Source organism: Procambarus clarkii, chromosome 5 (assembly GCF_040958095.1).
Source record: "Procambarus clarkii isolate CNS0578487 chromosome 5, FALCON_Pclarkii_2.0, whole genome shotgun sequence".
NCBI classification, from domain to species: Eukaryota; Metazoa; Arthropoda; class Malacostraca; order Decapoda; family Cambaridae; genus Procambarus; species Procambarus clarkii.
Genome location: NC_091154.1, coordinates 51880651 through 51897359, shown reverse-complemented (window position 1 = coordinate 51897359; position 16709 = coordinate 51880651). Strand labels below are relative to the sequence as shown.

The 16709-nt window shown below is 46.2% G+C and overlaps 1 protein-coding gene across 1 annotated transcript in view; it reads left to right on the top strand.

Moving 5' to 3' along the window:
• Positions 1-16709, top strand: part of LOC138350927 (uncharacterized) — a 384976-nt gene that overhangs the window by 356907 nt on the left and 11360 nt on the right. The window contains exon 5 of the mRNA XM_069302386.1: positions 2741-2920. Coding sequence (XP_069158487.1) covers positions 2741-2920 — 180 coding nt within the window. The remainder of the gene's footprint in view (positions 1-2740; positions 2921-16709) is intronic.

The window sequence follows — 16709 nt, the reverse complement described above, 5'->3', positions numbered from 1 at the left end:
TTTCATAAGAAAAAAATTATAGTAAATACATTAATTCAGGAAAACTTGGCTTATTAGGCAAATCGGGCCTTGAATAGTAGGCTGAGAAGTGAGTTCTGGCTACTAGGTACGACATATATATATATATATATATATATATATATATATATATATATATATATATATATATATATATATATATATATATATATGTCGTACCTAGTAGCCAGAACTCACTTCTCAGCCTACTATTCAAGGCCCGATTTGCCTAATAAGCCAAGTTTTCATGAATTAATATATTTACTATAATTTTTTTCTTATGAAATGATAAAGCAACCCTTTTCTCTATGTATGAGGTCAATTTTTTTTATTGGAGTTAAAATTAACGTAGATATATGACCGAACCTAACCAACCCTACCAAACCTAACCTAACCTATATTTATAGGTAAGGTTAGGTTAGGTAGCCAAAAAAGCTAGGTTAGGTTAGGTTAGGTAGGTTAGGTAGACGAAAAACATTAATTCATGAAAACTTGGCTTATTAGGCAAATCGGGCCTTGAATAGTAGGCTGAGAAGTGCGTTCTGGCTATTAGGTACGACATATATATATATATATATATGTCGCTGCTGCATATTTTAAATATTCAGCTGCTGCACTACAATATTAATATACTTATTGATATATGAGGCGTTGCCTTACTCTACAACCGACAGACAAGCTTACTGGATATATTAAAGTTATACAAGCATTCAATTGACCAATTAATACTCTAATAACATTCAATATACTTCTCTGAATGCCGGGTGCGTGTCTGACAAAGTGTGCCAAACTGGATAACTCTCTTGTTGAGTTAGGTATGATATTTTATATCACAGCTTTGCTGTATATTGTTCTGGTAGCATTGCTATGTGATTATTTCCTTAATTACGTTGCAGAAGAATGATACGTGATGATGTTAGAAGTGGAGACAGTGTCACTTTGTGTGCTTCATTGTACACTTATTAGATATATTTTAGGAATTTTTCCTTGTAGATATATTGTCCAGGAACTCCCCCAGTTATAGAGAGTAACACTGGTGATAAAGATAATTCGATAAGGTGTCCTGAGTTAAGTAATGTTCGATAAGGCACCGTGGTACGTTTTCACTGTTTTGTAAACACACGACTTCTGCCCTCGGGGTGTGGACGGCGCTTCTCTCCCGAGTTTGGCTCCACCCCTTCCTAGAGAGGGTATCTTTCAATGAATATTGATTGATTATTTTAATGTCTAGACATATAATTGAGATAAAATGTGATTATAATATAATTATATAGGATATAAAGATAATAAGTAGTACTTGATTGTACTACTGATTCTTATTAAGGATTCGATTTAACCCCTACTGAAATCGAATCAATTGTTCCAATAGTTTTTTAATTAAGAAACCTATCTAGAAGCTTCTGGATCCTTAAGAAATCATTAACAAAATCATGTCGGCACCTATAGGGCCCCTATGGTGTAGGTGATCAGAGGCACTGTCATCTAGGATCAAGATGTATAATGAATCTATAATGATTCTAATATGATTCTGATATGATTTTGATGTGATTTTGACATGATTTTGATATGATTTATTTATGATTGAGATATGATATAGAAGTAATACATTTCTTAGATAATAACATAAACAGTGAGTAAAAATTTCCCACACTGACCACAGGTAATAATGGGGTTGACACTGCCCACAGGGGATAATGGGGGTGACACTGTCAACAGCTGATAATAGGGCTGACTCTGCCCACAGGTGATAATGGGGCTGACACTGCCCACAGGTTATAATGGGGCTGACACTGCCCTCAAGTGATAAAGGTCTGACACTGTACACAGGTTATAATGGGACTGACACTGCCCACTGGTGATAATGGGGCTGACACTGTTTACAGGTGATAATGGGATTGACACTGTCAACAGGTGATAATGGGGGTGACACTGTCCACTGGTGATAATTGGACTGACACTGTCCACAGCTGATAATAGGGCTGACACTGTCCACAGGTCATAATGGGGCAGACACCTTCCACAGGAGATATGGGGACTGACACTGCCCACAGGTGATAATATGGCTGACACTGTCCACAGGTGATAATGGGGGTGACACTGTTCACAGGTGATAATGGGGCTGACACTGTCCACAGGTTATAATGGGGATGACACTGTCCACAGGTGATAGTGGGACTGACACTGCCCACAGGTATTAATGGGGCTGACACTGTCCACATGTGATAATGGGGTTTACACTGTCCACAGGTGATAATGGGGTGACACTGTTCACAGGTGATAATGGGGCTGACACTGTCCACATGTGATAATGGGGTTTACACTGTCCACAGGTGATAATGGGGTGACACTGTTCACAGATGATAATGGGGCTGACACTGTCCACAGGTTATAATGGGGATGACACTGTCCACAGGTGATAGTTGGACTGACACTGCCCACAGGTAATAATGGGGCTGACACTGTCCACATGTGATAATGGGGTTTACACTATTCATAGGTGATAATGGGGCTGACACTACCGACAGGTGATAATGGGATTGACAGTGCCAACAGGTGATAATGGGACTGACACTGCCCACAGGAGATAATGGGGCTGACACTGCCCACAGGTGATAATGGGGCTGACACTGTCCCACACGTGATATTGGTGCTAACACTGCCCACAGGAGATAATGGGGGTTACACTGCCCACAGGAGATAATGGGGGTTACACTGCCCACAGGTTGAGGACCTCCGCAGGATGAGGGCGCCCGTCAGGAGGCTGGTGGAGACGGGACTGGTGTTGGCCGTCCACGAAGACCAAGATGACCGCCGCTCTGCCAGGATAACATTACAAGATGGTCAGCTCTGCCTCCACCCACTCCTGCCTCAGCCTCCACCCACACACGCCCACACTCTCAAGGTACGCCCACACCCACACACACCCCTCAAGGTACGCCCACACCTTTAAGATACGCCCACACCCACAAACACGTCCACATTCACACACACACCCACACACATGCCTACACCTACACACGCCCACACCCGTACCCACACACGCCAACACCAACACACACGCACACACACACACACGCCCACACGCCCACACACACACACACACACACACACTCACACACACACACACACACACACACACACACACACACACACACACACACACACACACACACACTCACACACACACACATACACACACACACACACACACACACACACGCCAACACCCACACCCACACTCACGCACACATACACACACGCCAACACCAACACAGATGCACACACCCACACCCATACACAAGCACACACACGCCCACACACACACACACATGCACACACACGCCCACACACACACGCCAACACCAACACACACGCACACACGCTAACACCAACACCTACTCACACACACACACACACACACACACACACACGCCTGCACACAGTCCAGGCTGCCAGGGAAGGCACAAGTGTAGGACGGTGGTCCGCGAATTAATTCAGTTTTCTCGGAATATTTACGTACCAGTGAGCCCAAAACATAGTTTTGAGTCATACAAAGGGTAGAGCAACGCAGTGATAACGCAACATAGTGAATTCTTATAACGTTGGATAAGAAAAAAATTGAAAAAGAACGAGTTTGTGGTAAGACAGTGGCACCAGCGGGTTGAGAAGGGAAGAATTTGGACCACCGTGTGGAGAGGAGCTCTGGCCTACACTGACGTCTACAATTAAGGCAGACATCGCTTCATAGATCAACTAGTTGTGCTTTGGGATGCTTACTTGGAGGTGAGTGCCTCTCAAAGTCAGTCATGCAAGGTGTACAGTGTTTTTGATAAAATAATTAACTTTGGACTTAAGTTAAAGTACGAAAAAGTAGCTCGAGAGTCTCAGCTTGGTAGTAGTTTTTTCACACCTGTGTGTTACATTACACCGCCACCGACTCACCATAACATGCCAATGTAAACACACACACACACAGGCACGCACTCACAAACCAGCCTACCGCCAACCTCACCCCTCACCCCTGGGATTGACCCTCCAACCCTCACCAACCCTCACCTCTCTCCCCCGCTCTGCCTCTCTACCCCGCTCTACCTCTCTCCCTCGCTCTTCCTCTCTCCCCCTCACTCCCTCTCCCTCACTCCCTCTCCCTCACTCCCGTTCACTCCCTCTCTCCCTTTCACTCTCTCTCCCTCCATCTCTCCACCAGTTAAACCCCCCTACCCCCCACCGTGCCACTCCGACAATAAACACACACTCACACACACACACAGCTCAGAACTCAACATGAGATTCCAGGAGGTCTTCACAATAGAACAAGGAGAGACCCCTGCACTAAATGAGGAGGCAAACCGAACAACCTTGGAGGAAATTTACCTCACAGTGAGGAAATTTTGACCTCACGTCAAAAGGAATCTGTTGGAGCTGAATGTGTCAAAGGCTGTTGTGCCTGACAGAATCCCACTGTGGATTCTAAAAGAAGGTGCAGAAGCACTGAGTGTGCCACTCTCTATGGTGTATAACAGGTCACTGGAAATGTTAGACCTAACGGAAAGCTGGAAAACAGCTAATGTAGTCCCAATATACAAGAAGGGTGACAGGCAAGAGGCACTGAACTACAGGCCAGTTTCCCTAACTTGTATACCATGCAAGGTGATGGAGAAGATCGTGAGCAAAAGGCACGTAGAGCATCTGGAGAGAAACAGCTTTGTAACAGACCACCAGCATGGGTTCAGAGATGGTAAATCGTGCCTCACAGGTCTAATAGAACTCTATGACCAAGCAACACAAATTAGGCAGGAAAGAGGAGGGTGGGCAGACTGCATTTTCTTGGACTGTCAGAAAGCCTTTGACACAGTACCTCACAAAAGGCTATCTTGAGATTATCTTGAGATGATTTCGGGGCGTTTAGTGTCCCCGCGGCCCGGTTCTCGACCAGACCTCCACCCCCAGGAAGCAGCCCGTGACAGCTGACTAACACCCAGGTACCTATTTTACTGCTAGGTAACAGGGGCATCAGGATGAAAGAAACTCTGCCCATTGTTTCTCGCCAGCGCCTGGGATCGAACCCAGGACCACAGGATGTCCTGGGTTCCTGGATTCCTGCGTGCTGTCCGCTCGGCCGACCGGCTTCCTCTGTTACAAAAGTTGGAGCAGCAGGCAGGAGTAAAAGGTAAGGTGCTCCAGTGGATAAGGGAAATTCTAAGCAATAGGAAACAGCGAGTAACGGTGAGGGAAGGAGGCATCAGAGTGGTGAGATGTCACCAGCGGAGTCCCACAGGGCTCTGTACTCGGACCCATCCTGTTTCTAGTATATGTAAACGACCTTCCAGAGGGTATAGACTCATTCCTCTCAATGTTTGCTTACGATACAAAAATTATGAGAAGAATCAAAACAGATGAAAATAGACAAAGACTACAGGACGACCTGGACAAACTGGAGGAATTGTCTAGAAAATTGCTGCTAAAGTTCAACTCAGGAAAGTGTAAAGTAATAAAATTAGGCGAAGGGAGCAGAAGGCTGAACACAAGGTACCATCTGGGAGGTGAAATCCTACAAGAGTCAAATAGAGAGAAAGATCTGGGGGTCGATATCACACCGAATCTGTCCCCAGATGCCCAAATCAAAAGGATATCATCAGCGGCATATGCTAGACTGGCCAATATAAGAACTGCCTTTAGAAACTTGTGTAAGGAATCGTTCAGGACCCTGTATACCACTTATGTAAAACCAATCCTGGAGTATGCAGCTCCAGCCTGGAGTCCATACCTAGTTAAACACAAGACAAAGTTAGAGAAGATTCAGAGGTATGCCACCAGACTGGTCCCGGAACTGAGAGGATGAGTTACGAGGAAAGGCTAAGGAAATGAAGAATGAAATAAGCAACCTGAAAAGAGAGCTGACAGCATCAAAGAGGAGATTAGAGCCCTCGAAGAGAACAGTATTGATGCTGAGACTCAGATAATCATCCAGGGGGAGGGTGGAAATAGTATACTGGAAGAGAAGGCTAATATAAAATCAACATTTGCAAAAATGCTAAAAAAAAAATCTGAAGTAATGCCCACAATGATGGAGGTGGCCATAAAGGCAGCCACCTCACAGGAAGCGGCAAGCTCCGCTACTCAGCTGCTGGAAAGAAAAAGAGCAGTGGTAGCTGTGGGTATTAAGGAGCAGGAAGGCTCCAGCAGGATAGAGTGGAATGATAAGGACAACGCAGCAGTGAATGAAATACTGAAGACACTAGAGATGGAGGGGGCTGAACATAGAATTGAGAAGGTTTTCAGGCTAGGCTGGTACAACAAAGACCGAGATCGTGTGTTAAAGAGAGTGTTTGCAAACGAGAACAAAAAGGAGTTGATTCTAAGAAGGAAAAGCCACCTGCAACATGTGGGAGATTTAAAAAAAAATATTCCTCCTGAGGGACATGACAAGGGAGGAGAGAGCCATGGCGGCAAAAGCAAGGAAGAGGCGCAGGGCAAGAGGGGAAAACCAGGAACTCACAGCTCCCAACACATCATCCCCAGGAGTGAGGGGGGAACTCACAACCAGCAACCCAGTAACACCAGAGGGGAGGGCAACCACACCACCCTCCTCTGCATAGAAACCCCCCCCCCTACCCCAAACCCTCCCTGCCCCCACTCAAATGCACAGCCAAATCTCCCTACCCCACACCGCATTCCCACCCTGCTACCCCTCCCCTCCTCCTGCCATGTCCCCACTTCCCCCTTTTCCTTCCAGTCCTCCCTCCTCCTTCATCCCATACCCTCCCTGTCCCCCCCCCCTTCACTTGACCCCCCGCCCCTCACCCCAGTATCCTCTGAGACCCTGTTATCCACCTCAGAATTCCTCACACCCATGGAACAGCTTCCCCCACCAGCAGAACACTCACCAAGGAGGCGATTTGAGAAGGGACAGAAGAAAGTGAGCCTCAGGGCAATGTACACTAACACAGAGGGAATTACAAACAAAGCAAATGAGCTAGGAGAATGAGTACTAGAGGAAAACCCAGACATAATAGCACTCACGGAAACAAAGCTAACGAAAACTATAACAAATGCAGTGTTACCACAGGAATATTATGTTATGAGGAAAGAAAGAGAAGGAAGAGGTGGTGGTGGTGTAGCTCTGCTAGTAAGAGAGAGCTGGGACTTTGAGGAGATGGTTATTCAGGGCTGTGAGGGTTTCAGTGACTACATAGCAGGTACCATAACAACTGGAGGACAAAAAATTATAGTCGTAGTCATATATAATCCACCACCAAATGATAGAAGACCCAGACAGGAATATGATAGAAACAACACCATGACCACCATTAACATAATAGAGAGAGAGCAGTTTCTGTTGCCAGCAGGAATGGATCTGGACTACTAATAATGGGAGACTTCAACCACGGGAAGATAGACTGGGAGAACAGGGATCCATATGGAGGACCAGAAACATGGAGAGCAAAGCTGCTGGATGTGGCAACAAGACACTTTCTAAGCTAGCACATCAAGGAACCAACAAGAATGAGAGGAGAAGATAAACCAGCCATACTTGATCTGATATTTACCCTAAATGAGTGGAATATAAGGGAAGTTAAGATGGAAGCACCCTTGGGAATGAGTGAACACAGTATATTAAACTTTGAGTACCTGGTAGAGCTAGGAATTATCTCCTCCAAAAAAGAACTAGGAAACAAAAGGGTGGCTTACAGAAAGGGGAAATATGAAGAGATGAGACGCATCCCAAGAGAAATACCTTGGGACACAGACCTCAAAGCTAATTCTCTATAAGATATGATGGACTATGTCACCCAAAAGTGTCAGGAGGCAGTAAACAGGCTCATCCCGTCCCAAAGGGAAAAATCCGAGAAGCAAAAGAAGAATCCATGGTATAATAGGGCATGTATGGAAGCAAAGGGACTGAACAAAAGGGCGTGGAGGAACTTCCAGAATAACAGAACACCAGAAAGCAAAGAGAGATACCAGAGAACCAGGAATGAGTATGTTAGGGTGAGAAGAGAAACAGAGAAAAATTATGAAAATGATATAGCAAACAAAGCCAAGACTGAACCAAAGCTACTCCATAGCCACATCAGGAGGAAAACAACAGTGAAAGAACAGGTAATGAAACTTAGAACAGGCAAAGACAGGTATACAGAGAATGACAAAGAGGTGTGTGAAGAACTCAACAAGAGGTTCCAGGAGGTCTTCACAATAGAACAAGGTGAGGTCACTGCACTAGGAGAAAGGGAAGTAAACCAGACGGCCTTGGAAGGGTTCGAAATTACGAGTGAGGAGGTCAAGAGACACCTGCTGGATCTGGAAGTTAGAAATGCCGTTGGTCCAGACGGAATCTCACCATGGGTACTAAAAGAGTGCGCAGAGGCACTTTGCTTCCCACTCTCCATAGTGTATAGTAGGTCTTTGGAGACGGGAGACCTACCAGACATATGAAAGACGGCGAACGTAGTCCCAATATACAAAAAGGGCGACTGGCAAGAAGCACTGAACTACAGGCCAGTGTCCTTGACTTGTATACCATGCAAAGTGATAAAGAAGATCGTGAGACAAAACCTAGTAACACATCTGGAGGGAGGGGACTTCGTGACAAATCGACAACATGGGTTCAGGGAGGGTATATCTTGCCTGACTGGCTTAATAGAATTCTACGACCAGGTGACAAAGATTAAGCAAGAAAGAGAAGGCTGGGCGGACTGCATTTTCCTGGATTGTCGGAAAGCCTTTGACACAGTACCGCATAAGAGGCTGGTACATAAGCTGGAGAAACAGGCAGGTGTTGCTGGTAAGGTGCTCCAGTGGATAAGGGAGTACCTAAGCAATAGGAAGCAGAGTTACGGTGAGGGGTGAGACCTCGGATTGGCGTGAAGTCACCAGTGGAGTCCCACAGGGCTCTGTACTCAGTCTTATCTTGTTTCTGATATATGTAAATGATCTCCCGGAGGGTAAAGATTAATTTCTCTCAATGTTAGCTGACGATGCCAAAATTATGAGAAGAATTAGGACAGAGAAGGACTGCTTGAGGCTTCAAGAAGACCTAGACAAGCTGAAGGAATGGTCGAACAAATGGTTGCTAGAGTTTAACCCAAGCAAATGTAATGTAATGAAGATTGACGTAGGGATCAGGAGGCCAGATACTAGGTATCATCTGGGAGATGAAATTCTTCATGAGTCAGAGAGAGAAAAAGACTTGGGGGTTGACATCAAGCCAGACCTGTCCCCTGCAGCCCGTATCAAGAGGATAACATCAGCATCATATGCCAGGCTGGCCAATATAAGAATGGCATTCAGAAACTTGTGTAAGGAATCATTCAGAACTTTGTATACCACATATGTCAGGCCAATCCCGGAGTATGCAGCCCCAGCATGGAGTCCATATCTAGTCAAGGATAAGGCCAAACTGGAAAAGGTTCAAAGGTTTGCCACCAGGCTAGTACCCGAACTGAGAGGTATGAGCTACGAGGAGAGGCTACGGGAATTAAACCTCACTTCGCTGGAAGACAGAAGAGTTAGGAGGGACAAGATCACCACATTCAAGATTCTCAAGTGATTTGATCGGGTAGATAAAGACAGGCTATTTAACACAAGGGGCACACACACTAGGGGACACAGGTGGAAACTGAGTGCCCAAATGAGCCACAGAGATATTAGAAAGAACTTTTTAGTGTCAGAGTGGTTGACAAATGGAATGCATTAGGAAGTGATGTGGTGGAGGCTGACTCCATACACAGTTTCAAGTGTAGATATGATAGAGCCCAATAGGCTCATGAACCTGTACACCTGTTGAATGACGGTTGAGAGGAAGGACCAAAGAGCCAGAGCTTAACCCCCGCAAGCACAATTAGGTAAGTACACATACACACAGACACACACACACACACACACACACACACACACACACACACACACACACACACACACACACACACACACACACGCACACACACACACACACACACACACACAACAGTTGACAACTCTAGATGCAACTAAAGCAGTTGGACCAGACAAAGTATCACCGTGGATACTAAAAGAAGCAGTACAGGCCCTCAGCGTGCCTCTGGCAATGATCTTTAATGAGTCACTTATGCCAGGAGAATTGCCCAGTTGCTGGAAGAAGGCAAATGTCGTGCCGATCTTCAAGAAAGGTGATAGGGAGGAGGCACTTAACTATAGACCTGTATCACTGACAAGCATCCCCTGTAAAATACTGGAAAGAATAATTAGGCTACGACTGGTTGCACACCTGGAGAACATTAGGTCTGTGAACAAACATCAACATGGGTTCTGGACAGGGAAATCGTGCCTAACAAACCTTCTGGAATTCTATGATAAAATAACGAGGATAATACAGGACAGAGATGGTTGGGCAGACTGCATATTTCTGGACTGCCAAAAAGCCTTTGATACAGTACCGCACATGAGACTGCTGTTCAAGCTCGAGAGGCAGGCGGGGGTGGGGGGAAAGGTCCTAGCATGGATAAGGAACTACCTAACAGGAAGGAGCCAAAGAGTTACACTAAGGGGCGAGAAGTCGGACTGGCGAACAGTAACAAGTGGAGTACCACAAGGATCGGTCCTGGGACCAATTCTATTTCTTGTATATGTTAACGACATGTTTACAGGCGTAGAGTCCTACATGTCGATGTTTGCGGATGATGCAAAGTTGATGAGAAGAGTTGTGACAGATGAGGATTGCAGGATCCTCCAAGAGGACCTGAACAGGTTGCAGAGATGGTCAGAGAAATGGCTACTGGAATTCAACACGAGGAAATGTAAAGTTATGGAAATGGGACTAGGAGATAGGAGACCAAAGGGACAGTACACAATGAATGGGAACAGCCTACCTGTGACGACGCGTGAAAGAGACCTGGGGGTGGACGTAACACCTAATCTATCTCCTGAGGCACATATAAATAGGATAAGGACAACAGCGTACTCTACACTGGCAAAAGTTAGAACATCATTCAGAAACCTAAGTAAGGAGGCATTTAGGGCGCTTTACACTGCCTACGTGAGGCCAGTCTTAGAGTATGCCGCCTCATCATGAAGTCTCCATCTGAAGAAGCATATAATGAAACTGGAAAAGGTTCAGAGGTTTGCAACGAGACTCGTCCCAGAGCTACGAGGGATGGAGTATGAGGAGCGCTTGAGGGAACTGTGCCTTACGGCACTAGAAAGAAGAAGGGAGAGGGGGGGACATGATAGGAACGTATAAGATACTCAGAGGGATTGACAGAGTGGACATAGACGAAATGTTCACACGGAATAGTAACATAACGAGGGGACATGGATGGAAGCTTGAAACTCAGATGAGTCACAGAGATGTTAGGAAGTTTTCTTTTAGCGTGAGAGTAGTGGGAAAATGGAATGCACTTCAGGAACAGGTTGTGGAAGCAAATACTATTCATAATTTTAAAACCAGGTATGATAGGGAAATGGGACAGGAGTCATTGCTGTAAACAACCGATGCTCGAAAGGCGGGATCCAAGAATCAATGCTCGATCCTGCAGACTCAACTAGGTGAGTACACACACACACACACTCTTGTGTTGTGATCATCGTGTTGGGTGGACGTGGGTAGGGAGCTCCTGGTTCACTAGTGGAGTGGGAGGGGTAATCAGGCAACTTCGAAGTGAAAAAGTGTGTACAAGTGAATGACAAAAAACCTTGGGTTTTGACCAAAGCCATAAGGTAGTGAAGAAAAACAGTATAAGTTGCGTAATTGAAAATAGTTGATGAAGTACTGTGGCAGTGTGGAGCAGACCTCACTGACCTCTGACCGTGACCTCACCCCCGGCAGCAACCCTCCCAATACCACGTGGGAAGACGCTTGGAGATTCACTCACCTATTGTGTTAGCAGGATGGTAAGATACTTGGAACCCCTGTGGGTACGGTTGGATTATAGCAATGTCTAGGTCAGGAAGGGCGTCTAGGTCCAGCAGTATTACAATTGAAGATAAGATAGGTTTGTGGAGAAGATGATTGGGAAATTTGTAGAGAAGAGGGATGTTTGGATAGATGATCTAATCTAGGGGATTAAAAGTGAAGTCTTAAATAAGATACAGAACGAGGTTCAAAGACTCAAACAAGAGTTTATGGATTATATTCAAGAGGAAATCAGGAAGAACAGGGTAGAATGGCAAGGAGAAATATCTAGGCTTACTAATGAATTTGGCAGGAATAAGGGAAGCTTGGCAAGGGAAGGGGGAGTAGTAGTAGGTGGAGTAGCGGGTGTAGGAAGGGTGGGGGTCAGCCAGGGAGGGGGCCACCAGCATGACCCTGAACTGAGAAAGAGGACAATCATAATCCATGGATTGCTTGAAGCCAGGGCACCATCGAGGCAGGAAAGGATGGAGATTGAGGATTTGGAGCTACAGGGGATCTTGAGAGACATGAGAGCCCAGATGGTAGGGAATGAGGTGCAAGTTCAACGACGCATTGGACCATACAACTGTAACAGGAAAAGACCTGTCCTGGTACAGTTCACTAACGAAGAGGCAGTGGATTACATACTGCATCACAAACACTTACTCAGAGGTAGCGAAAATTATTACAACGTACATATTGACAAATTCATGACGAAAGAGGAGCAGATAGCCTACAGAGCAAGCAAACAACAATACAACTCTTCCCAGTTGAGTGCAGCTACACACCCCAGTGCTAGTCCATCCCATGCTAACCAGCTCACACCTGCTTCTCAGGTCACTCCCTCCCCAAATCAGCCGTCCCTGCCCCTGCTTATCTCTCCAACACCTCCCTTGACCCCTCTGACCCCACTGCAGTCAAATTCATCCCACATTCCAAGGACCCCCTCATCACCTCAACCCCCAAAACCTGTCCAGCTCTCATCCCCTCAACCACCAAAACCCACCCAGCCCTCATCCCCTCATCCTCAAAAACCCACCCAGCCCTCATCCCCTCAACCCCCAAAACCTACCCAACCCTCACCCCTCCTCATCCCCTCTTCTTCCATGTGACACCCCACCCTTGCGAGAGGGGTGGGAGGTTCCCCTCACCCCCTCTATCCTTCCCCCTCCCAACCTCTCAACCTCTATCTGACTCCCAACCTTACGCTATCTCCCAACCCCTCTATGCCTATCAGACCCTCTCTAATCTTCAGACCCAGTATGCCCTTCCTACTCCAGACCTACCTACCCAGGCCCTACCCCGGACCCTCCTACCTACCTTCCTAGAAGCTCAGCCCCCATTAGCCCCCCAAGCACCCTTCCTGACCTCTTTATCCCCCCCATACACCCCCAGACACTCCCCGGATCCCCCGGACACCCCCCGGATCCTCCCCACCCCCAGTCATACCCCAGACACCCCCCAGATCCCCCAGGTCCCCCCTGCCCCCAGTCACCCCCCAGACACCCCCCAGATCCCCCCAGACCCCCAGAGAAAGGGAGAACTCTGGTACAAGAGTTTCCATGAAGAATCTCAAGGTTTGGTACACCAATGCTGATGGGGTATCTAATAAAGCAGAAGAGATAAAAGAAAGAGTGAGTGAGACAGATCCTGACATAGTTGCAATTGTGGAAACTAAAATTAATGACATGATCTCCGATGCAATCTTTCCTGTAGGGTACCAGGTGATACGAAAAGAGAGGACACAGAGACAGGGAGGGGGAGTGGCACTCCTAATAAAGCGGAAATGGAAGTTTGAAGACCTGGGAAATCGGGTTACCAATGAGTGCACAAGCTTCATACATGGAACTCTGACAGTAGATGGGAGGAAGATTGTGATCTTGGAAATCTGCAATCCCCACCAAACAGTAAAAGACCCAGGCAGGAGTATGATGACAACAACAAGGCATGTATAGATGAACTGCAGAAGGCAGCAACACTAGCCCACAGAATGAGAGCGAAGCTGCTGATCATGGGGGACCTAAATCATGGAGAGATAAATTGGGAATCAAGGAATCCCCATGGAGGGGACGAAACGTGGGGAGCAAAATTAGTAGATGTTATAGACAGGAATTTCCTTACATATCATGTGAAGGAAGACACAAGGGAAAAAGGAGGAGATGCACCGAGTCTATTAGACCTGATTTTCACCCAGAACGCAGAAGATATCGAGAATTTAGAGCATGAAATACCTCTAGGGGCCAGTGACCATTGTGTCCTGGTCTTTGATTACATGACGGAATTCAAACTTATGACCATGGGACAAGAGATCTGGGAAAGGAGAGTTGACTACAGGAAAGGGGACTATAAGAGGATAAGGGACTATCTGGGTGAAGTGCAGTGGGAGGAAGAAATTAGAGGAAAAACAGTCCAAGATATGATGGACCTAGTCATACAGAAATGCCAGGAGGCCGAAGAGAGATTTATACCAACAGTAAAGAGAAAAAATAAGAAGGAATAAAATAACCCATGGTTTAATAGACAGTGTCAGGAAGCAAAAATGGCCAGCAGGCGGGAGTGGAGGAAGTACAGAAGACAAAGGACAGAGGACAACAGGATCAGATGCAACAGAGCTAGGAACGATTACATTAACATAAGACGAACATCGGAAAGGGACTATGAGAACGATATTGCAATCAAAGCGAAAAACAACCTAAGTTACTACACAGTCATATAAGAAGAAAAATGTCGGTGAACGACCAAGTGACAAGACTAAGGAAGACAGAGGGGGCATATACCGAAAGTGACAAGGAAATCTGCGAGGCACTGAATGCCAGTTTCCATGGAGTGTTCACTACCTAGCCTGAGCAGCTCCCATTGTTGGAAGGGGTTATCCTAGATGAAAGGCTATCAGATATAGAGGTGACAGCAGAGGAGGTAATGAAACAGTTGACAACTCTAGATGCAACTAAAGCAGCTGGACCAGACAAAGTATCACCGTGGATACTAAAAGAAGCAGCGCAGGCCCTCAGCGTGCCTCTGGCAATGATCTTTAATGAGTCACTTATGTCGGGAGAATTGCCCAGTTGCTTCTTCCAGTCTTCCAGTTGCTGGAAGAAGGCAAATGTCGTGCCGATCTTCAAGAAAGGCGATAGGGAGGAGGCACTTAACTATAGACCTGAATCACTGACAAGCATCCCCTGTAAAATACTGAAAAGAATAATTAGGCTACGACTGGTTGCATACCTGGAGAACATTAGGTTTGTGAACAAACATCAACATGGGTTCTGGACAGGGAAATCGTGCCTAACAAACCTTCTGGAATTCTATGATAAAATAACGAGGATAAGAAAGGACAGAGATGGTTGGGCAGACTGCATATTTCTGGACTGCCAAAAAGTCTTTAATACAATACCGCACATGAGACTGCTGTTCAAACTCGAGAGGCAGGCGGGGGTAGGGGGGGGAAAGGTCCTAGCATGGATAAGGAACTACCTAACAGGAAGGAGCCAAAGAGTTACAGTAAGGGGCGAGAAGTCGGACTGGCGAACAGTAACAAGTGGAGTACCACAAGGATCGGTCCTGGGACCAATTCTATTTCTTGTATATGTTAACGACATGTTTACAGGCGTAGAGTCCTACATGTCGATGTTTGCGGATGATGCAAAGTTGATGAGAAGAGTTGTGACAGATGAGGATTGCAGGATCATCCAAGAGGACCTGAACAGGTTGCAGAGATGGTCAGAGAAATGGCTACTGGAATTCAACACGAGCAAATGTAAAGTTATGGAAATGGGACTAGGAGATAGGAGACCAAAGGGACAGTACACAATGAAGGGGAACAGCCTACCTGTGACGACGCGCGAAAGAGATCCTGGGTGTGGACGTAACACCTAATCTATCTCCTGAGGCACATATAATAGGATAACGACAGCAGTGTACTCTACACTGGCAAAAGTTAGAACATCATTCAGAAACCTAAGTAAGGAGGCATTTAGGGCGCTTTACACTGCCTACGTGAGGCCAGTCTTAGAGTATGCCGCCTCATCATGAAGTCCCCATCTGAAGAAGCATATAATGAAACTGGAAAAGGTTCAGAGGTTTGCAACGAGACTGGTCCCAGAGCTACGAGGGATGGGGTATTAAGGAGCGCCTGAAGGGAACTGTGCCTTACGGCACTAGAAAGAAGAAGGGAGAGGGGGGACATGATAGGAACATATAAGATACTCAGAGGGATTGACAGAGTGGACATAGACGAAATGTTCACACGGAATAGTAACAGAACGAGGGGACATGGATGGAAGCTTGAAACTCAGATGAGTCACAGAGATGTTCAGGAAGTTTTCTTTTAGCGTGAGAGTAGTGGGAAAATGGAATGCACTTTAGGAACAGGTTGTGGAAGCAAATACTATTCATAATTTTAAAACCAGGTATGATAGGGAAATGGGACAGGAGTCATTGCTGTAAACAACCGATGCTCGAAAGGCGGGATCCATGAGTCAATGCTCGATCCTGCAGACACAACTAGGTGAGTACAACTAGTTGAGTACACACACATACACACACACACACACACACACATAGGTCAAGATGGATGGTAAGACAACAGAACGAAGCTGGAGGAGAGGGACTGGACGCGTCACATATGGAGATGATTGCTAAGGCATGGAAGGAAGTCAGTGGGGAATTGAAGGACCTGAGGGAAACTATATGTAAGCTGCAGATAGAACTAAGTGCAGCACAAGAGATAAAAATCCTAAAAACAAGCCCTCCTCAGACTCTGGCCCAAGCAACCACCCTCCAGGTACCAGGAGATTTAGCAATGGCAGGGACCGCTACAATT